This window comes from Pongo abelii, chromosome 10 (assembly GCF_028885655.2).
Source record: "Pongo abelii isolate AG06213 chromosome 10, NHGRI_mPonAbe1-v2.0_pri, whole genome shotgun sequence".
Classification (NCBI taxonomy): domain Eukaryota; kingdom Metazoa; phylum Chordata; class Mammalia; order Primates; family Hominidae; genus Pongo; species Pongo abelii.
In genome coordinates, this window is record NC_071995.2 from 446,867 (window position 1) to 470,752 (window position 23,886).

The 23,886-nt window shown below is 44.0% G+C and overlaps 1 protein-coding gene across 7 annotated transcripts in view; it reads left to right on the plus strand.

Moving 5' to 3' along the window:
• The window catches only part of CCDC77 (coiled-coil domain containing 77), a 39,001-nt gene that overhangs the window by 10,759 nt on the left and 4,356 nt on the right, over positions 1-23,886 (plus strand). For all 7 annotated transcript variants that reach the window (XM_024256430.3, XM_024256433.3, XM_024256429.3 and 4 more), the window contains 6 exons: positions 280-511; positions 6,410-6,552; positions 13,731-13,827; positions 15,938-16,010; positions 17,555-17,643; positions 18,912-19,060. In XM_024256430.3, coding sequence (XP_024112198.1) covers positions 280-511; positions 6,410-6,552; positions 13,731-13,827; positions 15,938-16,010; positions 17,555-17,643; positions 18,912-19,060 — 783 coding nt within the window. The remainder of the gene's footprint in view (positions 1-279; positions 512-6,409; positions 6,553-13,730; positions 13,828-15,937; positions 16,011-17,554; positions 17,644-18,911; positions 19,061-23,886) is intronic.

Sequence of the window (23,886 nt, forward strand, 5' to 3'; positions counted from 1 at the left end):
GCGCCCGGCCAAGATTTTTTTTTTTTTTTAAATAAAGACACCGTTTCACTATATTGCCCAGGCTGGTCTTGAACCCCTGGGCTCAAGTGATTCTCCCACCTTGGCCTCCGAAAGTGCTGGGATTACAGGCATGAGCCACTATGCCTGTCCAAACTTCCAAATTTATGAGCACCTTAATTATAAGCACTTTGGGAACACAAAACCCCCTTTTATTTAGAAAGTTATAACTCATAAACTTTCACAGAGTGTGATGAATATATCATTTCTAATTTCACATAGGCGAACAGTTGTCTCCAAACGTGGTGTTGCCGTCAGTGGTCCCACCAAGAGGAGGGGAATGGCAGATTCACTGGAGTCAACCCCCTTGCCTTCCCTCGAAGATCGTCTGGCCAAACTCTGTCCTTCTAAGGAGCTCCTGGAATATTTTCAAAGGAAGATGGCTGAGTGTGAGGCAGAAAATGAGGACTTGCTGAAGAAACTGGAACTCTACAAAGAAGCTTGTGAAGGACAGGTAAAGAGACGGTACACGCTGTTTTAGAACTCTGATGAAGTCTTCATTAATTAGAGATGCTCTACAAGTGCCAGTTATATCGGAAGCAGATGTTTTATAAAAATACTCCTTTTTTATTCCCCAGCCCAGCTACTGCCCCTTCAGGCCCTCCTTGGATCATAACCCCCAAAACTGCCCTTCCTCTCAAATCTTAAATTCTGACATCTCCATATCCCTTATACCTAGTTCTTTCATCTCCTTATACCTGAGTAGTCCTTAACTTCTTTGTTACCTCCGTAGCTTCCTGACTTTGCAGTTTTCTAAGTGCTGTATATAGCTCTGATATCAAGTCCTTCAAACCTAAACCCCATGATGCTTTACTTGAGTAGTAACTGCAGTGCCTGCAAATGACCCCTTGCTCAATTATTCTTTTGCTCCACCTGCATAGCAAAAACTGAGCTGTGGCATCATCCAGTTTTCTGCCACGCAGTCTCCTATAGCAGGATTTCTTAACCTCGGCATTATTGACATTTTGGCCTGGATGATTCTTTGTTGTGAGGGGTTGTCCTGTGCATGATGGGATGTTTAGCAGCATCCCTGGCCTCTACCCACTGGATGCCAGTAACGCAACACCCCCAGCTGTGACAATCAAGAATGTATCCAGACATTGCCAGATGTTTCTGGAATGGGTGTATGTATGTGCAGAGTCACTCCTGATTGAGAACACTGTTGTAGAAAGGTCACAAATCAGTACAGAATGAATCGATGGTAAACAAATTCAGCTGTACCCTCAACCACTATACAACAGTCTTCTTACCTATCCATACTGGGTTTCCTCTCCTTCCACATCTGTGCCATACCCTTACCTCCAGCCTGCAACCCCTTCTTAGCCCTCCTCTCTCAACATCTTTTCTGCCACCTACACACAGTTACTCCATCCGTATCCATCTCCTTCTTCCTTCCTTTCTTTTTTCTTTGGTTGCTTTTCTTTTTCTTTTTTTTTTTTTTTGAGACGGAGTCTTGCTCTGTTGCCCAGGCTGGAGCGCGGTGGCGTGATCTCGGCTCACTGCAAGCTCCGCCTCCTGGCTTCATGCCATTCTTCTGCCTCAGCCTCCTGAGTAGCTGGGACTGCAGGTGCCCGCAGCCATGCCTGGCTAATTTTTTGTATTTTTAGTAGAGACAGGGTTTCACCGTGTTAGCCAGGATGGTCTCAATCTCCTGACCTTGTGATCTGCCCACCTCGGCCTCCCAAAGTGCTGGAATTACAGGCGTGAGCCACCGTGCCTGGCCTGTTTTTTTGTTTTTTGAGACAGGGTCTTACTCTGTCACCCAGGCTGGAGTGCAGTGGCACAATCATGGCTCACTGCACCCTTGAACTCCTAGGCTCAAGTGATCCTCCCGCACTCAGCCTCCCGATCAGCTGGGACTACAGGCACACGCCACCATGCCCAGATAATTTTTTAAAAATTTGTTTTAGAGACGTGGTCTTGCTGTGTGGCCCAGGCCGGTATTGAACTCCTGGACTCAAGCAATCCTCCCACCTCAGCCTACCAAGGTGCTGGGATTACAGGTGTGAGCCACAGCACCTGGCCTTTAGTCACCTTTCTGACTGTCTTTATTCTAACTGCTTCAGGAACAAGGCATCTTTGCCTATTTGAGCTGGATTGATCCAATGCCTACTGTGGTCCTCATCCCTTTTTCCTCCTGAGAAACCTTGCTCCATCATTTTTCTCTGCTTTCTGTTGTATTTTTAACTTCTTGCTTGATATTAGCTTTTTCTTCTCAGTATATAAACATACTCCAGTCTTTCCCAACTTAAAAGAAAAATGAAAAACTCTTCTTTTGTTGTGCCTCTCTCTCTAGCTACTTTTTATTTATTTATTTATTTTTTTTTTTTTGAGACGGAGTCTCGCTCTGTCGCCCAGGCTGGATGCAGTGGCGCGATCTCGGCTCACTGCAACCCCTGTCTCCCGGGTTAAAACGATTCTCCTACCTCAGCCTCCCAAATAGCTGGGATTATAGGTGCCCACCACCACACCTAACTAATTTTTGTATTTTTAGTAGAGATGGGGTTTCACCATGTTGGCCAAGCTCATCTCAAACTCCTGACCTTGTGATCCTCCTGCCTTGGCCTCCTGAAGTGCTGGGATTACAGGCGTGAGCCCGGCCTCCTTTCTTGATTTCTGTGTCATTTTTCTTTCACAATTTCTATCTAACCTCTCTGATCAGCTCATCTCAGTGTCCATTAACAACTCTCTTTCCTTACTCTTAAATGTCAAAGTTCTTCCAGATTCTACTATAAATGACCTTGTTTTATCCTTGTATTACACTACTGCATACGTGATGATGACAGTTAAATAACTAACCCTGACTCACTTTTCTCCTGAGGCTCCTTTCTCTACCCTCCCTTCCCCACCCGCACATGTACTGCCACCATTTCACCTCCCTCCATTCTTCATGCCTTAACTTTTTCTTTATTCTTTGTCTTGGTAAATGGCATCATTGCCTACAGTTCTTTCAGTCCCCCTACACTGAATCATTTGGCAAGTCCTGTTGATTCTGCTTCCTAAATATTACTCAATCCATTCCCACACCCACATCACTTTGGCCACGATGCTCACGCAGACCCTTGAGTTGCATCTAAACTGTGACAGTACCCTCCTTGCCAGTACCTGCCTCTGGTCTCTTGAGTTGCATCTAAACTGTGACAGTATCCTCCTTGCCAGTACCTGACTCTGGTCTCTTACATCCCCAGTTGGCCTCACACTTTTCACTCTAGCAGTACTGAAATATTTGTACTTGTCCAAATTTATTAGGCTTTTGTTTTTTGGAGGTTTACTTGTCATTTTTATCACATTATGTATGTATACAATGAATTACAGGGTAATTCGTTCCATTTGGGCTCCCGAATAGCTGCAGGATGGGAGCTGGTTGCCAGATGACAGTGACGCAGCATCTCTAAATACATTTACTGGGACACAGTGTGAGCCACCATGCCCAGCCTAATTTTTTTTGTAGATACCCCAAAAAAAGTGTTTCCAACCTTTTGAGTTCCACTGTGGACTTGAATCTGTCCCTTTCTCTGAATCAGTTGTTAATATTTGTCATGTTTATCACATTATGTATGTATCTATAGACCTCTGGGTTTTTTGTTTTTTGTTTTTCGAGTCAAGATCTTGCCCTGTTGCCCAGGCTGGAGTGCAGTGGTGCGATCATAGCTCAGTGCAGCCTCAACGTCCTGGACTCAAGCAATCCTCCTGCCTCAGCCTCCCAAGTAGCTGGGACTACAGGCATGTATCACCATGCCCAGCTAATTTTTTATTTTTTATTTTATTTTGAGATGAAGTCTTGGTCTTGTCACCCAGGCTGGAGTGCAGTGGCGTGATCTCGGCTCACTACAACCTCCGCCTCCCAGGTTCGCGCAATTCTCCTGCCTCAGTCCCCTGAGTAGCTGGGATTATAGGCGCCCACCACCACGCCCGGCTAATTTTTGTACTTTTAGTAGGGACTGGGTTTCACCATGTTGGCCAGGGTGGTCTTGAACACCGGACCTCAGATGACCCGCCTGGCTCGGCCTCCCAAGGTGCTGAGAATACAGGTGTGAGCCAGTGCACCCTGCCCAATTTTTTATTTTTTGTAAAGACAGAATCTCGCTCTGTTGCCTAGGATGGTCTTGAACTCCTGGGCTCAAGCCATCCTCCCACCTTAACCTCCCAAAGTGTTGGGATTACAGGCGTTAAGTCACTGCGCCCAGCCTTTATGAAATTATTTTTAATGACCTTGCCCAATTTTAAGTGTTCAGTTGAGTAGTGTTAAGTGTTTATGTGTGTGTGTGTGTGTGTGTGTGTGTATATATATATATATATATATTTTTTTTTGGAGGCAGTCTGGCTCTTTCACCCAGGCTAGAGTGCGGTGGTGTGATCTCAGCTCACTGCAACCTTCGCCTCCTAGGTTTAAGCGATTCTCCTGCCTCAGCCTCCCAAGTAGCTGGGATTATAGGGTGCACCACCACACCCAGCTAATTTTTGTTTTTTTAGTAGAGATGGGGTTTTGCCATGTTGGTCAGGCTGGTCTTGAACTCGTGGCCTCAAGTGCTCTGCCACGCCTAGTGTGTTAAGTATATTCACATTGTTGTGTGACTGATCTCTAGAACGTTTTCATTTTACAAAACCAAAACTCCATCCCATTAAACAGATCATTTCTCCCCACACTCCCTGTAACCACTATTTTACTTGCTATTTCTATGAATTAGAAATAGAGCAGGATTTGCCAGGCATGGTGGCTCGTGCCTGTAATCCCAGCACTTTGGGAGGCCGAGGCAGGTGGATCACCTGAGGTCAGGAGTTCGAGACCAGCCTGACCAACATGGCAAAACCTGTCTCTATTAAAAATACAAAAATTAGCTAGGCGTGGTGGCACATACCTGTAGTCCCAGCTACTAGGGAGGCTGAGGCAGGAGAATCGCCCAGGAGGTGGAGGTTGCAGTTAGCTGAGATCGCACCACTGCATTCCAGCCTGGGCGACAGAGCAAGGCTCCATCTCAAAAAAAAAAAAAAAAAAATAGAGCAGAATTTATTTAGAATACAGTGGAATCATACTGTAGTTTTTCTTTTTGTAACTGACTTATTTCACTTAGCATAATATCCTCAAGTTTCGTCTGTGTTGTAGCATGTGATGAGATTGTCTTCCTTTCTGACAACATCAGGCTCTCTCATGGTTCTTATTTACGGTTCTCTTTTCTTGGAGTACCAACCGTCTGCTTCTCTCTCTACCGGTCTTCTGTTCATCTGTCAAGTGTCAGCTCTTGGGTGGTAGTGCTTTGATTTCCCAAACAGATCTCAGAATTTTTATTCCTGCCACGCTTTCCCCCACACCGTTTCACCATGCATGCTTTCATGAAGTAATTATTTTATTTTAATCATTTGCCTCTCTCCCCATGAAATTCCATAGCTCTGTAGACAGGAATCATATCTTTTCATCTTTGTTTTCTTGCATGTCATAATAATGCTTATGATATACGAAACGTTACCAAAAAAATGTGCATAGGCTGGGTGTGGTGGCTCACACCTGTAATCCCAGCACTTTGGGAGGCCAAGGTAGGTGGATTGCCTGAGCTCAGGAGTTCAAGCCAGCCTGGCCAACATGGTGAAACCCCATCTCTACTAAAATTAGCTGGGCGTGGTGCACACCTATAATCCCAGCTACTCGGGAGGCTGAGGCAGAAGAATCACTTGAACCTGGGAGGCGGAGGTTGCAGTGAGCCGAGATCATGCCACTGCATTCCAGCCTGGGCGACAGAGCGAGACTCTGTCTCAAAAAAAAAAAAAAAAAAAAAATGTGGGTAGAATAGGTGAGTCGTACAGCATTCTGGATTCTATAGTCCGTAAAAGGAAGATGTGAGAGCTTTGATGTTAAATGCAAACTTCACATTCATCCTGTAGCTTTTAAACTCCAGTCAAGGCCAGGCATGGTGGCTCATGCCTGTAATCCCCGTACTTTGGGAGGCCGAGGCGGGTGGATCACTTGAGGTCAGGAGTTTGAGATCAGCCTACCCAACATGGCGAAACCCCATCTCTACTAAAAATACAAAAATTAGCCGGGCATGGTGGCATGCACCTGTAATCTCAGCTACTCGGGAGGCTGAGGCACAAGAATCACCTAGAAGGTGGAGGTTGCAGTGAGCTGAGATCGTGCCACTGCACTACAGCCTGGGCAACACAGCAAGACTTGGTCTCAATAAATAAATAAACAAACAAACTCCAGTCTATACATGCCTATTGCTGTCATTTGAATTCTGTATTGGCAAAATTATTTACTTTGGAATATTTCTACATGAGTAGACTCCTCCCTATCCAGTGAGAGATACTCCATTGAAACCCAGTGTCTTTCAACTATCTTATTGTGGTTTTTTTGCAGCATAAACTTGAATGTGATTTGCAGCAGAGGGAGGAAGAGATTGCTGAATTGCAGAAAGCTCTAAGTGATATGCAGGTCTGCCTCTTCCAGGAACGGGAACATGTTTTACGCCTCTACTCAGAAAATGACCAACTGAGAATCAGGTACCAAATAGGAGAAGGGAAATGTCAGAGTTTAACTTTACATTCATTCATTCATTCATTCATTCATTCATTCATTCATTCATGTAGAGGCAGTATCACTCTATTGCCCAGGCTGGAGTATAGTGGCACTATCTTGGCTCACTGCAGCCTCCACCTCCTGGTTCAAGCGATTCTCATGCCTCAGCCTCTCGAGTAGCTGGGACCACAGGTGTGCACTACAATGCCTAGCTCATTTTTGTATTTTTAGTGGAGATGGGGTTTTGCCCTGTCAGCCACTGGTCTCGAACTCTTGGCCTCAAGTGATCCGCCCACCTCAGCCTCCCAAAGTGTTGGGATTACAAGCGTGAGCCACCATGCCCAGCCCTTTAAATTACTTTTAAAAAGATACATTTCTCTACATTAATTCTCTTAGGTTGTACTCCCTGGGAAATGGACTCTGAGATGGAGATTTGCCGTCAGGGTAGTTACTGGAGAAGCTCTCTGGAATAATAGCTATGAGCAGATTTGGGTAGAGGTAGAATACGAATGGATACTATGGTAACAGAAGCCTTAGCCAACCCCCATAGGGAGCACTAAGGATAGGGTGGTCTTTCGGCAGCAAAGGACTCAGACTTTTGTGTCCCCACATTGACCAGTCATAGGATGCAGGCTGTCCCCAGGGAGGGGATGTAAACTTGGGAGAAGAAGCCCCCTTCAGCCAAGTGTAATTTTTAGAGAAGAACTGAGCTCCTGGGAGATATAGTCATAAGGGGGAGTCTGAGCAGTACACTACATGTTCCATTACAGTGCTCTTCTGTGTGTGTGTGCTGGGAGTGGGAGGGTAAAATACACATAACAAAAAGTTTACCAGTTTAGCCATCTGAAGTGTACGGTGCAGTGGCATTAAGTATATTCACATTGTTAAACAACTGTCACCACCATTGAACTCTAGAACATTTTCATATTCCTAAACTGAAATTGTATACTCATTCAACAGTAGCTCCCACATCCCTGTTACCCCAGTTCCTGAAACACACCATTCTACTTTTCATTTCCATGAATTTGACTATTTTAGGCGCCTCACATAAGTGGAATCATACAATATTTGTTATGCTTATTTCACTTAGCATAATGTCTTCAAGGTTCATCCATGTTGTAGCACGTGTCAGAATTTTCTTCCTTTTTGAGACTGAACAATATTCCATTATATGTGTGTACCACATTTTGTTTATCCATTCATCCACCAGTGGATCTCAGCTCACTGTAACCTCCGCCTTCCAAACTGAAGCTATCCACCCACCTCAGCCTCCTGAGTAACTGGGACTACAGGTGTGTGCCAACATGCCCGGCTAATTTTTTTTGTAATTTTTGTAGAGACAGGGTTTTGCCATGTGGCCCAGGCTGGTCTCCAACTTGCAAGCTCAAGTGATCTGTCTGCCTCAGCCTCCCAAAGTGCTGGGATTACAGGTGTGTGCTACTGTGCCCAGCCGAGACCTTACTTTTAATTCTTTTGTGTATATACCCAGCAGTAGATCATATGGTAATTCTGTTTTTATTTTTTTGAGTAACTGCCATACTATTTTCTGTAGTGGCTGTACCGTTTTATATTCCCACCAGCAGTGCACAAGGGTTTCAGTTTCTCCACATCCTTGACAATACCTATTATTTTCTTTTAAGCCTTTTTTTTTTTTTTTTTGAGACAGGATTTCACTCTGTCACCCAGGCTGGAGTGCAGTGGCATGATCTTGCCTCACTGCAGCCTTTACCTACTCCTAGGCTCAGGTGACCCTCGCACTTCAGCCTCCAGGTAGCTGTGACTACATGCATGTGCTGCTGTGTCCAGCTAATTTTTATTTATATATACATATATATATATATATTTTTTTCTTTTTGTAGAGACAAGGTTTCACCATGTTTCTCAGGCTGGTCTCAAACTCCTGAGCTCAAGCAGTCCTCCTGCCTCTGCCTCCCAAAGTGCTGGGATTACAGGCATGAGCCACCATGCCTGGCCAACACTTGTAATTTTCTGGGTGGTTTTTTTTTTTTGAGACAGGGTCTTGCTCAGTCACCCAGGCTGGAGTACAGTGGCAAGATCACAGCTTACTGCAGCCTCAACCTCCCAGGCTCAGATGATCCCCCCAACCTCAGCCTCCCAGTTAGTGGGGACCATGGGTGCACACCACTGTGCTTGGCTAATTTTTGTATCTTTTGAAGAAATGCGGTTTCACCGTTTTGCCCAGGCTGGTCTCACACTCCTGGGCTCAAGCGATTTGCCTACCTTGGCTTCCCAAAGTGTTAGATTACAGGCATGAGCCACTGTGCCCAGCCTTATTTTCTGTTTATTTGATAGTAACCGTCTTAATGGGTGTGAGGGAGTCTCATTGTGGTTTTGATTTGCATTTTAAAATGTTGAGCATCTTTCTTGTGCCATTTATATATCTTCTTTGGAGAAATGTCTATTCAGATATTTTGCCCATTTTATAATTGGGTTGTTTTTGTTGTTGACTTGTAGAAGTTCTTTTTTGTTGTTGTTGAGACAGGGTCTTGCTCTGTCGCCCAGGCAGTGGCGTGATCACGGCTCACTGCAACCTTAGTCTGCTGGGCTCAAGCTGACCTCCCATGTCAGCCTCCTGAGTAGCTGGGACTATAGGCATGTGCCACTATGCCTGGCTAATTTTTGTATTTTTGGTAGAGTCAGAGTTTCGCTGTGTTGCCCAGGCTGGTCTCAAACTCCTGAGCTCAAGTGATCCTCACCTCACCCTCCCAAAGTGCTGGGATTACAGATGTGAGCCACCGTGCCTGGCCATAGAATTCCTTATATATTCTGGATATTAAACCTTTATTAGAGATACAGATACATGCAAATATTTTCTCCTGTTCCATAGATTGCCTTTTTATTTTCTCCTCTTTTTTTTTTTTTTTTTTTTTAGGGTCAGGGTATCACTCTGTCAGCCAGGGTGATCCTCCTGCCTTAGCCTCTGGAGTAGCTGGGATTATAGGCATGCACCACTATGCCTGGCTAATTTATTTTCTTTTTTTCATTTTTTTGTAGAGACAGGGCAGGTCTCACTATATTCCTTAGTCTGGTCTTGAACTTCTGGCCTCAAGTGATTCTCCTGCCTCAGCCTCCCAAAGTGCTAGGATTACAAGAATGAACCACTATGCCGAGCCAGGAGTTTTTAATTTTTATGAAGTTCAATTTATGTATTTTTTTATTTTGTTGCTTCTGCTTTTGGTATCACGTCCAAGAAATCATTGCCAAATTCATTGTCAGGAAACTTTTCTCCTATGTTTTCTTCTGAAAGTTTTATTATTTTAGCTCTTATGTCTAGGTCTTTGATCCATTTTTAGTTAATTTTGTATATAGCATTAGGTAAGGTTCCAACTTCATTCTTTTGCATGTGGACGTCCAGTTTTCTCAACATCATTTGTTGAAAAGACTTAGCTACGTGGTTTCTTTTCTTTTTTTTTTTTTTTAATTTTTATTTTGAGACAGGGTCTCCTTCTGTCACCGAGGCTGGAATGTAGTGGCACGATCTCGGCTCACTGCAACCTCCGCCTCCCAGGCTCAGGTGATCCTCCTGCCTCATCCTTCCAAGTAGCTGGGACTACAGGCACGAGCCAACACGCCTGACTAATTTTTGTATTTTTTGTAGAGACAGGGTTTTTCCATATTGCCCAGGCTGATCTCGAACCTCCCAAAGTGCTGGGATGTCAAGCGTGAGCCACCGCGCCCAGCCTCGCCACGTGGGTTTTTGGTGTTCCATGATCAGGTGCTCCGTTTTTAGCAGGATCTACTAGCATGGCAGAAGCTGGTTTTCAAATGTTATGTCATTCTCAGCTGTAGACAGCATGGTCTCGCTCCAGATTCTCAGAGGGTCTGTTGGGATTCTTATCATGGTGCTTGCCGTAAACTCCACATGGTACCTTGTGCTACCACAGACACCATAGGATCCACCAAATCATATGTCCCAAGCAGCAGAGCATCCTTTCAACTCTGGGCCACACCAAAAGCTCGCCTTCCATGTCGGTTGATATATAGGTCAGAGCAGTATTCCAAAATGTGGAATGTGTTGTCTCCAGAACCTGAAGACTCCTTTCAGGCATTATGCTTCCTTCTTGGTAGTAGCATGTACCAGGTGAAATAATTTGATCTTTACATCGGAGGGAATATCCTGGAATACCTGGATCACAGCCTTAAAAACTTCACTGGTGTGCTTCGTAAGGTTCATCTCCAACCCTCCCGAGCACGCGTATCTTACCAAGTGCACTTGCTGTTTCTTGTTCATGCCGTCTGATTTAATGTGATATCATCAATAGCGAGCTACTGGCGATCTGTGGAGTAGCCCGATCTAGATTCTTTTTTTTGCTTTTGTTTGTTTGTTTTTGAGATGGAGTCTCAGTCTGTCACCCAGGCTGGAGTGCAGTGGCATGATCTTGGCTCACTGCAACCTCCGCCTCCCAGATTCAAGCAATTCTCCTGCCTCAGCCTCCTGAGTAGCTGGGACTACAGGCGCACGCTACCACACCCGGCTAATTTTTGTACTTTTTAGTAGAGACGGGGTTTCACCATTTTGGACAGGCTGGTCTCAAACTCCTGACCTCGTGTTCCACCTGCCTCGGCCTCCCAAAGTGCTGGGATTACAGGTGTGAGCCACCGCACCCAGCCCAGATTCTTTTATACTGTATTGACAGTAAAAGCATTAACATGGCCCCGGGAAAGACTATAAAAGTACACTGTTGTCCATGTCACATGATGTGAACTGCCTCTGGTCTTTTGAGGGGTAGGAAAGAATGCATTTGCCTAATTAGTGGCCACTTACCATGTGCCTGAGACTAAGTAATTCTGTTCTAGCAAAGGTGCTACATCTGGCACAGTGACTGAAATTGGGACCTACTTGGTAGTAGTCTACTGTTATCCTCCAGAATCCATCTGGTTTTGTGTAGGTCATACTGAGGAATGAAATGAGGCTTTGATAAGGACCTCCACCTCTGCATTCTTTAGGTCTTTACTGATCATCTTGACTGGGTAGGGAGGGGCAGTTTCAGAGGCTTTCGCTTAGCTTGCCCCAGAAGCCAAGAAGCTAACTTGGAGGTACTGTCCCCTACCTAGTACGTCCATTTTAAGCCTTTGGGAACTGAAGAAATGACCATTGGTTCGGTGGATCCAGTAGACCTGCTGTGAATTGGACGTGGGCCACAATTCCATTTATTCCATGGTCCCCACATGCCCCAGTGCCATGATGATGCTTCACATTATCTGGTATCAGTGTCAGCTTAGACCCTGTATCCAGCAGTCCTTAAAATGCCCAGGTCTTTCCTTTTCCCCACTATATAGTTACTTGAATAAATGGCTATAGACCCTTTGGAGGATGTGGGGAATCATGACCATGAATATCTACTCTGTGGTGTCACAGGGTCTTACCTTCTAGGAGTTCCAGCCTCTTCTTTAGGTAATTGTCTCTAGGACTTAAAACTGACTTGGGGCTGGGCACGGTGGCTCACACCTGCAGTCCCAGCACTTTGGGTGGCTGAGGCGGGCAGATCACAAGGTCAGGAGTTCAAGACCAGCCTGGCCAACATGGTGAAACCCCATCTCTACTAAAAATACAAAAATTAGCTGGGCATTGTGGCACATGCCTGTAGTCCTAGCTACTCGGGAGGCTAAAGCAGGAGAATTGCTTGAACCCAGGAGGCGGAGGTTGCGGTGAGCTGAGATCATGCCATTGCACTCCAGCCTGGGTGACAAAGCGAGATTCTGCCTCAGAAAGAAAAAAAAAAAAAAAAAAACAGACTTGGGCCTGAAAAATGAGTCAGAGATTGTGATTTTGTTTGGGATGCAGCCCTCAGCCTCTTTTCCATCTTTGACTTATCTTTTATTGTTCAAGCTATACTCTGTTGACTACCCATCTACGTTGCCACGAGAAACGCCATGTTCTGTGAACCATCTCCATATCAGTCACTCTGAAATCCCTTTTTATGGTGTTTTTTTGATTAATTATTATTATTATTATTATTATTATTTTTTGAGACAGAGTCTTGGTCTGTCGCCCAGGCCAGAGTGCAGTGGCACAATCTTGGCTCACTGCAAAATCCACCTCCCGGGTTCAAGTGATTCTTGTGCCTCAGCCTCCTGAGTAGCTGGGATTACAGGTGCACGCCACCATGCCCAGCTAATTTTTGCATTTTTTAGTAGAGACTGGGGTTTCACCATGTTGGCCAGGCTGGTCTTGAACTCCTGATCTCAGGTGATCCGCCTGCCTCAGCCCAAAGTGCTGGGATTACAGGCATGAGCCACCACACCCAGCCCCCAAAACCCCTTTTTAGCATTTGCTTCCTTGGTCCAGTCCGGACCTAAGCTATCTTAGGTTGAGTTCTCTGGGAAACAGACTGTGCAGTGGCGATTTGCTTGCAGGAATTTTACTGGGAAGTGAGGGAACTTAAACTGGGATTCAGTTGCAGCAGGCCTCGTCCAACACGACAGGGGTCTCTGAAGCTGGGATGGCTCTTCAGAGATATCCTTAACTGAGGCAAGGGGATTGGATTTTTGTGTTCCCTCAATGACCAGGCAGGCACTGGGTATGGGCTGTCCCCGAGGAATGAGAGGCATAAACTTGGGTGAGGCACTTCCCTTCTCTGGGGTTTCAACTACAAGCTATCAGCAGGCAGCATTCCTGGCACTTGGCAGAATGAGCCAATCAGCCCTGAAGAGCAAGATCTGAGCAGTGACCCTCAGCAGCCACTACCGTTCCCTTTTAGAATTAGCTAAGAAGCGCCCTGGCCCCTCAGCAGCCACTACCGTTCCCTTTTAGAATTAGCTAAGAAGCGCCCTGGCCCCTCAGCAGCCACTACCGTTCCCTTTTAGAATTAGCTAAGAAGCGCCCTGGCCCCTCTGCAGCCGCTACCATTCCCTTTTAGAATTAGCTAAGAAGCGCCCGGGCCCCTCAGCAGCCACTACTGTTCCCTTTTAGAATTAGCTAAGAAGTGCCCTGGCCCCTTTTCTCTGAATGGGAATACCTGATGTTTTACGAAGTAGAGCTGAAGTCTAGATACATACTATTCAATTTTAATTTGAGGTTACTGTTTTAATTTGGGGTTACTATTGTTTTAAAAAAATAGAAGGGAGATCCTTTAAACAGAAAAAGGTTACTTACTTGGGACATTTAATAATATGTGCTTGCTTTCCATGAGAATTGCAGGGAGCTAGAAGACAAGAAAAAGATTCAGAATCTCTTGGCTCTTGTGGGAACAGATGCTGGAGAAGTGACCTATTTTTGTAAGGAGCCTCCTCACAAAGTAAGTAATCTTTGGTGTAGCATGGTGAGTGTGGCTTTACAAATCACAGGCTAAGGCCCATCATCAGAAGAACTTTAGTATTCGCTAGAGAAGGCAGATGGAGAATTAGCCATCACAGTGCCTTGTTTGCCTGAGTTTTTAAAGCATTTTTCTTCAGAAACCTTGGGAAGTAGCATTGTTTACCCCGCTTCACTGTTTAGAAACCTGAGGCACAGAGGGTGGCTGTTTTAGCGGAGACAGAGAGGAAAGCAGGAGCAGAATGTGTGTGGGAGAAAGTTTTGATGCTTAAGTTTCTTTTTAAGTCTTTGTTTATACTGATTACAAGTGTAATCCATGGTCTTTATTAAAAACAAACACAGAGTATAGTAATCTATCATATAAAAGCGGCAGGTTCTCATAATCCTATACCCCAGAGATAATCCATTATTAATAGTTGGGTATATATACTTCCATCTCTTTTTTCACTCCTATAGAAATAGTTATGTGTCTGTGTGTACTATTTCTATATTTTCACTTCTATAAACAGTTCCTGAGCATTTTTATACATATCTGTATATGTATACTTCTGTTTTCTTTTTTTTTTTTTTTTTTTTGAGACAGAGTCTCGCTGTTGCCCAGGCTGGGGTGCAGTGGTGCGATCTCGGCTCACTGCAGGCTCCGCCCCCTGGGGTTCACGCCATTCTCTTGCCTCAGCCTCCCGAGTAGCTGGGACTACAGGCACCCGCCACCTTGCCCAGCTAATTTTTTGTATTTTTAGTAGAGACGGGATTTCACCGTGTTAGCCAGGATGGTCTCGATCTCCTGACCTAGTGATCCACCCGCCTTGGCCTCCCAAAGTGCTGGGATTACAGGCGTGAGCCACTGCGCCCTGCCACTTCTGTTTTCTAAAGGTCCTTGGCCAAGAGCTACTTTTTTTTTTTTTGATACAAAGTCTCATTCTGTTACATAGGTTGGAGTGCAATGTGCAGTCTCGGCTCACTGCAACCTCGGCTCGGGCTCAAGCACTCCTCCCACCTCAGCCTCCCAAGCAGCTGGGACTACAGGTGTACGTCACCACGCCCAGCTAATTTTTTGTATTTTTTGTAGAGATGGGGTTTCACCATGTTGCCCAGGCTGGTCTCGAACTCCTGAGCACAAGCAGTCTGCCCGCCTTGGCCTGTCAAAGTGCTGGAATTACAGGCATGAGCCACCACACCCACCAAAGAGCTGCTTTTAAAAAAAATAATAAAAATTAAAAAAAAAAATTTTAGAGCTAAGGTCTTGGTATGTTGCCCAGGCTGGACTCACACTTCTGGGCTTAAGCACCACCCTTCCACTCCAGCCAGCCTTCCGAGTAGCTGGAACTACAGGGGTGCACCACTGTGCCCCAAGCTGTTTTTGTTTTTGTTTTTAATCATATATTACTAAATAGCCCTGCAATTTTATTTATTTATTTTTATTTATTTATTTATTTTTCAAGATGGAGTTTCGCTCTTGTCCCCCAGGCTGGAGTGCAATGGTGCAATCTCGGCTCACCACAACCTCCGCCTCCCAGGTTCAGGTGATTCTCCTGCCTCAGCCTCCTGAGTAGCTGGGATTACAGGCACATGCCACCACGCCTGGCTAATTTTGTATTTTTTATAGAGATGGGGTTTCTCCATGTTGGTCAGGCTGGTCTCGAACTCCCGACCTCAGGTGATCCACCCACCTTGGCCTCCCAAAGTGCTGAGATTACAGGCATGAGCCACCGTGCCTGGCCTTATTTTTATTTTTTTTAGAAACAAAGTCTTATTCTGTTGCTCAGGTTGGAGTGCAGTGGAGTGATCATAGCTCAATGCAGCCTTAAGCTCCTAAGCTCAAGCGATCCTCCCACCTTAGCGTCCTGAGTAGTGGGGACCGCAGGCACATGCCACCACACCCGGCTAACTTTTTTAAGTTTATATTGTCAACACAGGGTTTTATCCAGTTTGTTACTTTGCCTGTGTGGTCTGTCATGTGCATGACATCCTTATATAATTGTATCCGTTTTGACTAATTTAACTTACAGTGTTCGATCTGCAGAACTAAGGCTGAAAAGTAAAATATTACGTTTATAGGAAGGCTACTTCAATACCAGTTTTTGCTTCTTCAGGTCACCATTCTCCAAAAGACTATCCAGGCTGTAGGTGAATGTGAGCAGAATGAATCTTCAGCTTTCAAAGCAGGTAACAACCATATAACCTGTTAGAAATTCTCATTAATGCAGAATTGAAAATCACAGTGCAGGCCGGGCACGATGGCTCATGCCTGTAATCCCAGCACTTTGGGAGGCTGAGGTGGGTGGATCACCTGAGGTCAGGAGTTCGAGACCAGCCTGGCCAACATGGCGAAACCCCATCTCTACATAAAATACAAAAAATTAGCTGGGCATGGTGGCAGGCGCCTGTAATCCCAGCTATTTGGGAGGCTGAGGCTGGAGAATTGCTTGAAACCGGGAAGCAGAGGTTGCAGTGAGCTGAGATCACACCATTGCACGACAGAGCAAGACTCTTGTCTCAAAAAAAAAAAAACAGCACACACAATTGGAAATGTTTTCCTACTGTACAGTGATAATTGATGTTCATAATGATGCCTTTGGTGGTCTAATGTCTTAATGAGCTTCTTGAATCATCCAAGGAATTAAATTTTGCTCAGTTATTTTTTTTTTTTTGAGATGGAGTTTTGCTCTTGTTGCCCAGGCTGGAGTGCAGTGGCGCGATCTTGGCTCATGGCAGCCTCTGCCTCCCAGGTTCAAGCGATTGTCCTACCTCAGCCTCCCAAGTAGCTGGGATTACAGGTGTGCACCACCATGCCCGGCTAATTTTGTATTTTTAGTAGAGAGGGGCTTTCTCCATGTTAGGCTGGTCTTGAACTCCCGACCTCAGGTGATCCGCCTGCCTTGGCCTCCCAAAGTGCTGGGATTACAGGTGTGAGCCACTGTGCCCGGCCTGCTCAGTTCAATTTTTAGCGTTCCTTATTTTTAAAATAACCTTGTCTTTTAAAAATTGTGTGATATGTCATAACCAAAATGTTTAAGTTTTGTTTTTCTTATTCCTTATTCTGTTTGTTGATTGATTGATTGATTGATTGGTTGATTGAGACAGACAGGCTCTGTCAACTAGGCTGGGGTACAGTGGTGTGATCATGGTTTACTGTAACCTTGAACTCCTGGACTCAAGTGACCCTCCCACCGCAGCCTCCTGAGTAGCTGGGACAACAGGCATATGCCACCACACCTGGCTAATTTATTGTATTGTATTGTATTGTATTTTGTGTAGGGAGGGGTTCTCACTATGTCACTCAGGCTGGTTTTGAACTCCTGGCTTCAAGTGATTGTCCTGCTGTGGCCTCCCAAAGCACTGGGATTACAGGCATGAGCCACAACGCCTGGCCTTATTCTGATTAAATAGGATTTTACTAAGGAAATAGACACAACTATTTTAGTGGTTGATTCTAAGGAAAATTTAGTGGTTGATTCTGCCAGAAGACAAATATGATTATTTAGGTGACATCCTGCAGAGTTCCCTTATAGAGATTCCTATTTGAAAAGTTAAGTACTGTAATTATGATGTTTCCCTTTTTCTTCCGAACCCCTTCATTAGTGAGAACCCCTTCATTACCCTTACAGGTAAATGAATCTGAACTCCTGTGTGCGGGAAATGCTGATATTTCCATAGCACACAGAAAAGCTGGGTAAAATCTTCTTGATGGATTTTGTTTTCTATTTTAGATCCTAAAATAAGCAAAAGAAGACCATCGAGAGAGAGAAAAGAAAGTTCTGAGCATTACCAAAGAGACATACAGACACTCATCCTACAGGTAAAGAATGTATTTTGGCAGACCAAGATGGCTTTTATCCACAAGTGCAGCTTTATGTAACATACCCTCAGTATCATGTGATAAGTATCTCCTTGCACACAGGTTACATCTAAGCATCATGTGGTTAAGAAAATTGAGATTGTTCCTAATTTCTAAGAGCTTATATTTTAAAACCATCCTTTTCTATTTGAACATTCTAAAAGTGCTACTCTAAACCTTCAATTCAATATACTAAGCCCCATCCACCAAAACCATTACGAAGTAAGAATTCACTGGCCTAGGGATATGCAGAGATTGCAGAGGGAAGCTTGTCTATGCTGATAGATCAACATTTGATGGTATATTCATTTATTTAGTGCTTAGGTTCCAAAGTCTAGGAAAGTAATGAACTGTTCTCTTACCTGCTGGTTATGTGTCATTTGGAACCATGATTTTTCATCTAGTTGCACTAAAGTTTCTGTCCTTACTGGGTTAAATCTCTGTTGATTTAAATGATAGTTTCTACCTTTGGTCAGTATCTCCATGTGGAGTCATGACAGCCAGACACAGAGAAGGAAATTACATTATATTCATTTTGCTCTACTTTTTGAAACCAAAAACTAAGAAAAGAGTCATTTTCTTCATGCAGGAAGGTGTCTTAAAGGAAGACAGTCAAGGGAGGTAGTGAAAAGGCAAAAATCACTGGGTAGGGAAACTGGATTTTGTAGCTTTGTTTGTGTGATGTAGATGCTGGGTTTCGCTTGGACAAAGAATCTACTCTTGTATAGCCTAACCCCATTTATAAGACATTAAGAGGAACTGGGCTGGGCATGGTAATGCCTGTAATCCCAGCACTTTGGGAAGCCAAGGCGAGTTGATTGCTGGAGCCCAAAAGTTTGAGACCAGCTTGGACAACATAGTGAGACCCCATCTCTACGACCCGAAAGTTCGAGACCAGCCTGGACAACATAGTGAGACCCCATCTCTACAAAAAATAAAAATGAAATTAGCTGGGTGTGGTGGTGCACACCTGTAGTCCTGGAGGCTGAGGCAGGGAGGACTGCTTGAGCCCAGGGGGTTGAGGCCGCAGTGAGCTATGATCACACCCACTGCACTCCAGCCTGGGGGACAGAGCAAGACCTTGTCTTGAAACAAACAAGAGGATTAGGATTGAGATGTTTTTGTTTGTGTTTGTTTTTTAATTTTTCTGGAGAAAGGCTCACTTTTCCTAGAGGTATGAAGTAGGTGGAAGTAGGGCTGGATTCCTCACCCCTTTTTGGCTTGTCTAGGTGGAAGCACTGCAGGCTCAGCTGGGAGAGCAGACCAAACTTTCTCGAGAACAAATTGAAGGGCTCATGGAGGATAGACGGATTCACCTTGAGGAAATACAAGTTCAGCACCAGAGAAATCAGAACAAAATCAAAGAGCTAACCAAAAAGTGAGTGTCTAAGAAAGCTGTACCTAACGGGTATTTCATTTTTCAGAGTGACTTAAAAGTTAATTTTTGTACTTGAACAACAGCGGGTCATAGAACTAAAGGGAGCCTTGAAAAAATTGTGTTCCTCAGAAACCCCTGCCTCTACGTAGGTGAGTATCTCGCTTTTCCAGGCGTGCTGTTGAAGAGCTGATGAGTATTTCACGTGCTCCTTTTAATCCATTTTGGTGTTTTAGCTTGCTTCTGGTGGCTAAGAAGTGTTCTTAGGCCGGGTGCAGCGGCTCACGCCTGTAATCGCTCATGCCTGGGCGACAGAGTGAGACCCTGTCTCAAAAAAAAAAAAAAAAAGTGTTCTTTTATCCACTGATATACTATCTGACTCAATGTAGTAGGGCCCTTTTCTTTTGTTTGCCCCTTCATGAATATGGAAAACATGAGTTCACATATCTAAAAAAAACTGCACACTCAGTATTTTAATTGGAACTCTGCCAGTGCTTTTATCTAAAGACGTGTTGTCATTTTTTGGCTTCTATGAAATTTTTGTCCCAAGAAAGGCAGGATTATATTTTTTTCTAACAGATTGAGTTGGTGTAGTGTATTCTTGGTTATCAAAATACTCATATAGCTTTGGGATTTTGAATTGGTAAATATCTATGATATGTGAAACAGCATGATATATACTGTACGATCTCAAGCCCATAAAATTGGATGTTGTGTCTACACACACGCAGGACCTAGAACGTCCTGTAAACTTTACAGTTTACAAACTGTAAAGTGCTTCTGATTGTGGATGACTTTGTTCTTTGCTTCTTGTGTGTTTTAGTTTCCTATAATGCATATGCTTTTAAAAAATAAAGGTTATTTTTAAAATCTGAAAAAATAAAAACAAAAAATGGCAAACTCTGTCCTCATTGTTTTTGTTCCTAACCTGCTTACCTTTCTTTACCTCTCTGCAGTCTGACTTCATCCCCACCATTTTACTAAACATGCCCTTTCTGAGGTTCTGGGGTCACCACTGACTTCTTAACTTTTTTTTTTTCTTTTTTGGAGACTAAGTCTCACTCTGTCACCCAGGCTGGAGTGCAGTGGCATTATCCCGGCTCCCTGCAACCGCTGCCTCCCAGGTTCAAGCGATTCTCCTGCCTCAGCCTTCCAAGTAGCTGTGATTACAGGCGTGTGCCACCACGCCCAGCTAATTTTGTATATTTAGTAGAGATGGGGTTTCACCGTGTTAGCCAGATTGATCTCGAACTCCCAATCTCTGGTGGTCCACCCGCCCCAGCCTCCCAAAGTGCTGGGATTACAGGCATGAGCCACCGCACCTGGCCTACCCCTTAACTTCTGAGACCAGTTATATCTCAGTCCTTATTATACTTAGTATCTTCCTGCATGTTTGGCATCACTGATCAGCCTCTCCTTGTAATTAATTTCCCTTGATTTCTGCAGCACCTGACTTTCTTGGTTCTTCTACCTGTCTAACCCCTTCACCCTTTTGTCTGGTTCCAGTGGCCAGACCTATGCCATAAGGACATCCTCAGTTGAATGTGTTTGAGCATGTCAAATTTACCATTACTGAAACCATGCTGTTGTTTCTCCCAACAAATACTCCCATCCCCGTCTCAAACCTACTTCTTTCTTTTTTTCATTTGGTTTCATGGTATCACATGTATTCAGTTTCTCAAGCTTGAAACCACAGGATCATCTTCAACTCTTAACTTTCTATTCCTTAATTCCAAACCCTATGGATTATAAGCCTAAAAACCCCCTCAAGTCCATTCTTTGCTCTCTGATATAGGCAGTTCTACATGGAGCACAACATACACAAAAGCAAAGCTGTTTTTGATACTACAGAACTTGTGTTAACTTGTCAGAACTCCACGATTTAGTACTTCCTTGTCTTATTCCTAGGAATGGTCCATACTTATGCAGGCTATGTGTAAATATCCCTGTAGTCCTTCTAATCATATAACCTGAAGTTAGCACTCAGGAAAATATCTCCTCTCTGATTGTTTTCTTTCGTTTTTTCCAGTAAAGACAGGGTCTTACTCTGTTGCCCAGGCTGGAGTGCAGTGGTGTGATCATAGCTCACTGCAGCCTTGAACTCCTGGGCTCAAGCACTCCTCCTGCCTCAGCCTTCCAAGTCGCTAGGATTATAGGTGCATACCACCAAACCTGGTTTATTTATATTATTTTTTGTAGAGATGGGGTCTTGCTATGTTGCCCAGGCTAGTCTCGAACTCCTGGTTTCAAGCAATCCTCTCACCTCAGCCTCCTGAAGCACTGAGATTACAGACATGAGCCACTGTGCCCAGCCTTGCACTCTCATTCGTAGTACATTAATTCAAACTCTATTCCTTTCTTTAAATTGTTCCTGTTGCTGATCCTTTGTGTTCTATTTTTTTTTTTTTTTTTTTTTTGAGACAGAGTCTTGCTGTGTCATCCAGGCTGGAGTGCAGTGGCACAATTTCGGCTCACTGCAAGCTCCGCCTCCCAAGTTCATGCCATTCTCCTGCCTCAGCCTCCTGAGTAGCTGGGACTACAGGTGCCCGCCACCACGCCCGGCTAATTTTTTTTTTTTTTTTGGATTTTTAGTAGAGATGAGGTTTCACCATGTTAGCCAGGATGGTCTCAATCTCCTGACCTCGTGGTCCCCCCACCTCAGCCTCCCAAAGTGCTGGGATTACAGGCGTGAGCCACTGTGCCCGGCGCTTTGTGTTCTTATAGTCTTCCTCACTGCTATGAATTAGTTCCTCTATTAGGAATTATCAACTGCTTAAAAATATTTGATAGTCTCCATTTACCTTATGATAAAGTCCTGATAGCATGAATTTTTAGGAATGTCATCATCTGACACCAGATAAACCTTCAGCCTTAGCTCCTCCCCTGTTGCTGTAGTTCGCCTTGTGCATCAGTCAGACTAATTATAACAGCTGTTGTTTATAGGACATTTGTTATGTGGCAGCACCTTCTGACACTTCCTTAGTAGAGACAGGGTTTCACCATGTTGGCCAAGCTGGTCTCAATCTCCTGACCTCAGGTAATCCACCTACCTCAGCCTCCCAAAGTGTTGGGATTACAAGTGTGAGCCACCGCACCCGGTCTGCTATGTTTCTTTTAACATAGTATAATGTGCTTGCATTTGGCCAGTATTTCTCCACCTTCATTTTTATTTTTAGTATTTTTGCACTTAAGTATAGCATCTTGACTTTTCAGTGGGTTTTGTTTTTAAGGGACAGATATTTTAAAATTGTCACAGTAATTTGTAATTTTATATCTGTTTTCCAGAATAGTAATAACCTTCCTTGTTTAGCATTATCTTCATATCTGAGCACATGATCAGTTCCTTCCATTAGACAGATCTTCCCAAGAAGGGCACGAAATCCAAGGCCATTAATGACTGCCCTTTGGGTATCACTTTCAAGCTACTTGTATTTTAACAAGCCCATACTTTCCCAGTTTGAGATTGAGAACATAATGTAAGACAGAATAAAATAACTCATTGAAAGTGAGAGAGATCCTTGTGGTAACTGAATCAATCTCTCTCTCTTTATGTACATGCACACAGACCTGACTGTATATATTCATCTTGTGACATTTACTCTACTGTGTGCTTGGCACTCTGCTATCATTTTCCTCTTACCTGTGTACTCTGTTACTCATGAAAATAAGTGGATCTGACATTATTTGTTCAGTAGAAAACTATAGTGATTGCTTCATCGTATTTAGTACTCTTGCAAGCAGCTAGATAATTCAGTATAGCATTTTTCTAGGTGGTAATGTTAAACTGATGAGTTGCTAACTTCCAGGGATATTGTTTTTTAAAGATAGAGATGTTGTCTATTCCTAAATTTCAGGAAATAGTCACCACGAATCTGTTAACTCCCTGTGTATGTCCAGTAGTTAGTATTATCCTTGACAATCTCATGGCATTGGGGCAAAAATAATAAATAAGGTATATGCTTTCACTCAGGCTGGGAAAAAGGGCATGTTGACAGTTAAAATATGACAGATGAGCAAGTGTTGAATTATAAGACAAGGGAACATTAACACTGGGATGGAGTTTCAGAGAATGGAGGAATTAAAATAGGCTAAAGTTGTTGGAAATGACTTCATACAGGAAGTTGATTTTTTAAAAAGTAGGCCCGGTGCAGTGGTTCACACTTGTAATCCCAGTATTTTGGGAGGCTGGGGCGAGAGGATTGTATGAGCCCAGGAGTTCCAGACCAGACCAGCCTAGGGAACATAGCAAGACCCTGTCTCCACACACAAATTTTTAATGAGCTGGCAAACGCCCTGGGAAGTGGTCCCAGCTGCTTAGGAGGCTGAGACAGAAGGATTGCTTGAGCCCAGAAGGCCAGGGCTGCTGTGAGCTGTGATTGTGCCTCTGCACTCCAACCTATGTGACAGAGCAAGACCCTGTCTTAAAAAAAAAAAAAAAAAGTTCTTTTTAAAATAAACAAAGGATAAGATTTTGATATAGGCAGTTCTACATGGAGCACAGCACACACAAAAGCAAAGCTGTTTTTGATACTATAGAATTTGTATTAACTTGTCAGAACTCCATGACTTAGTTCTTCCTTGTCTTATTCCTAGGAATGGTCCATACTTAATGCAGGCTATGTGTAAATATCCCTGTAGTCCTTCCAATCATATAACCTGAAGTTAGCACTCAGGAAAATACCTGTAAAGACCAGTCTATGAACCAGTGAGCATGGGTAGATACATTATACTTTGCCCAGTAAAACACGTAAGATTGCCAGTGATCAGATTTTTAAAACTGCTAATATTTTACAAAATTTATATATCACACCATTTTAAAAGAACCACTC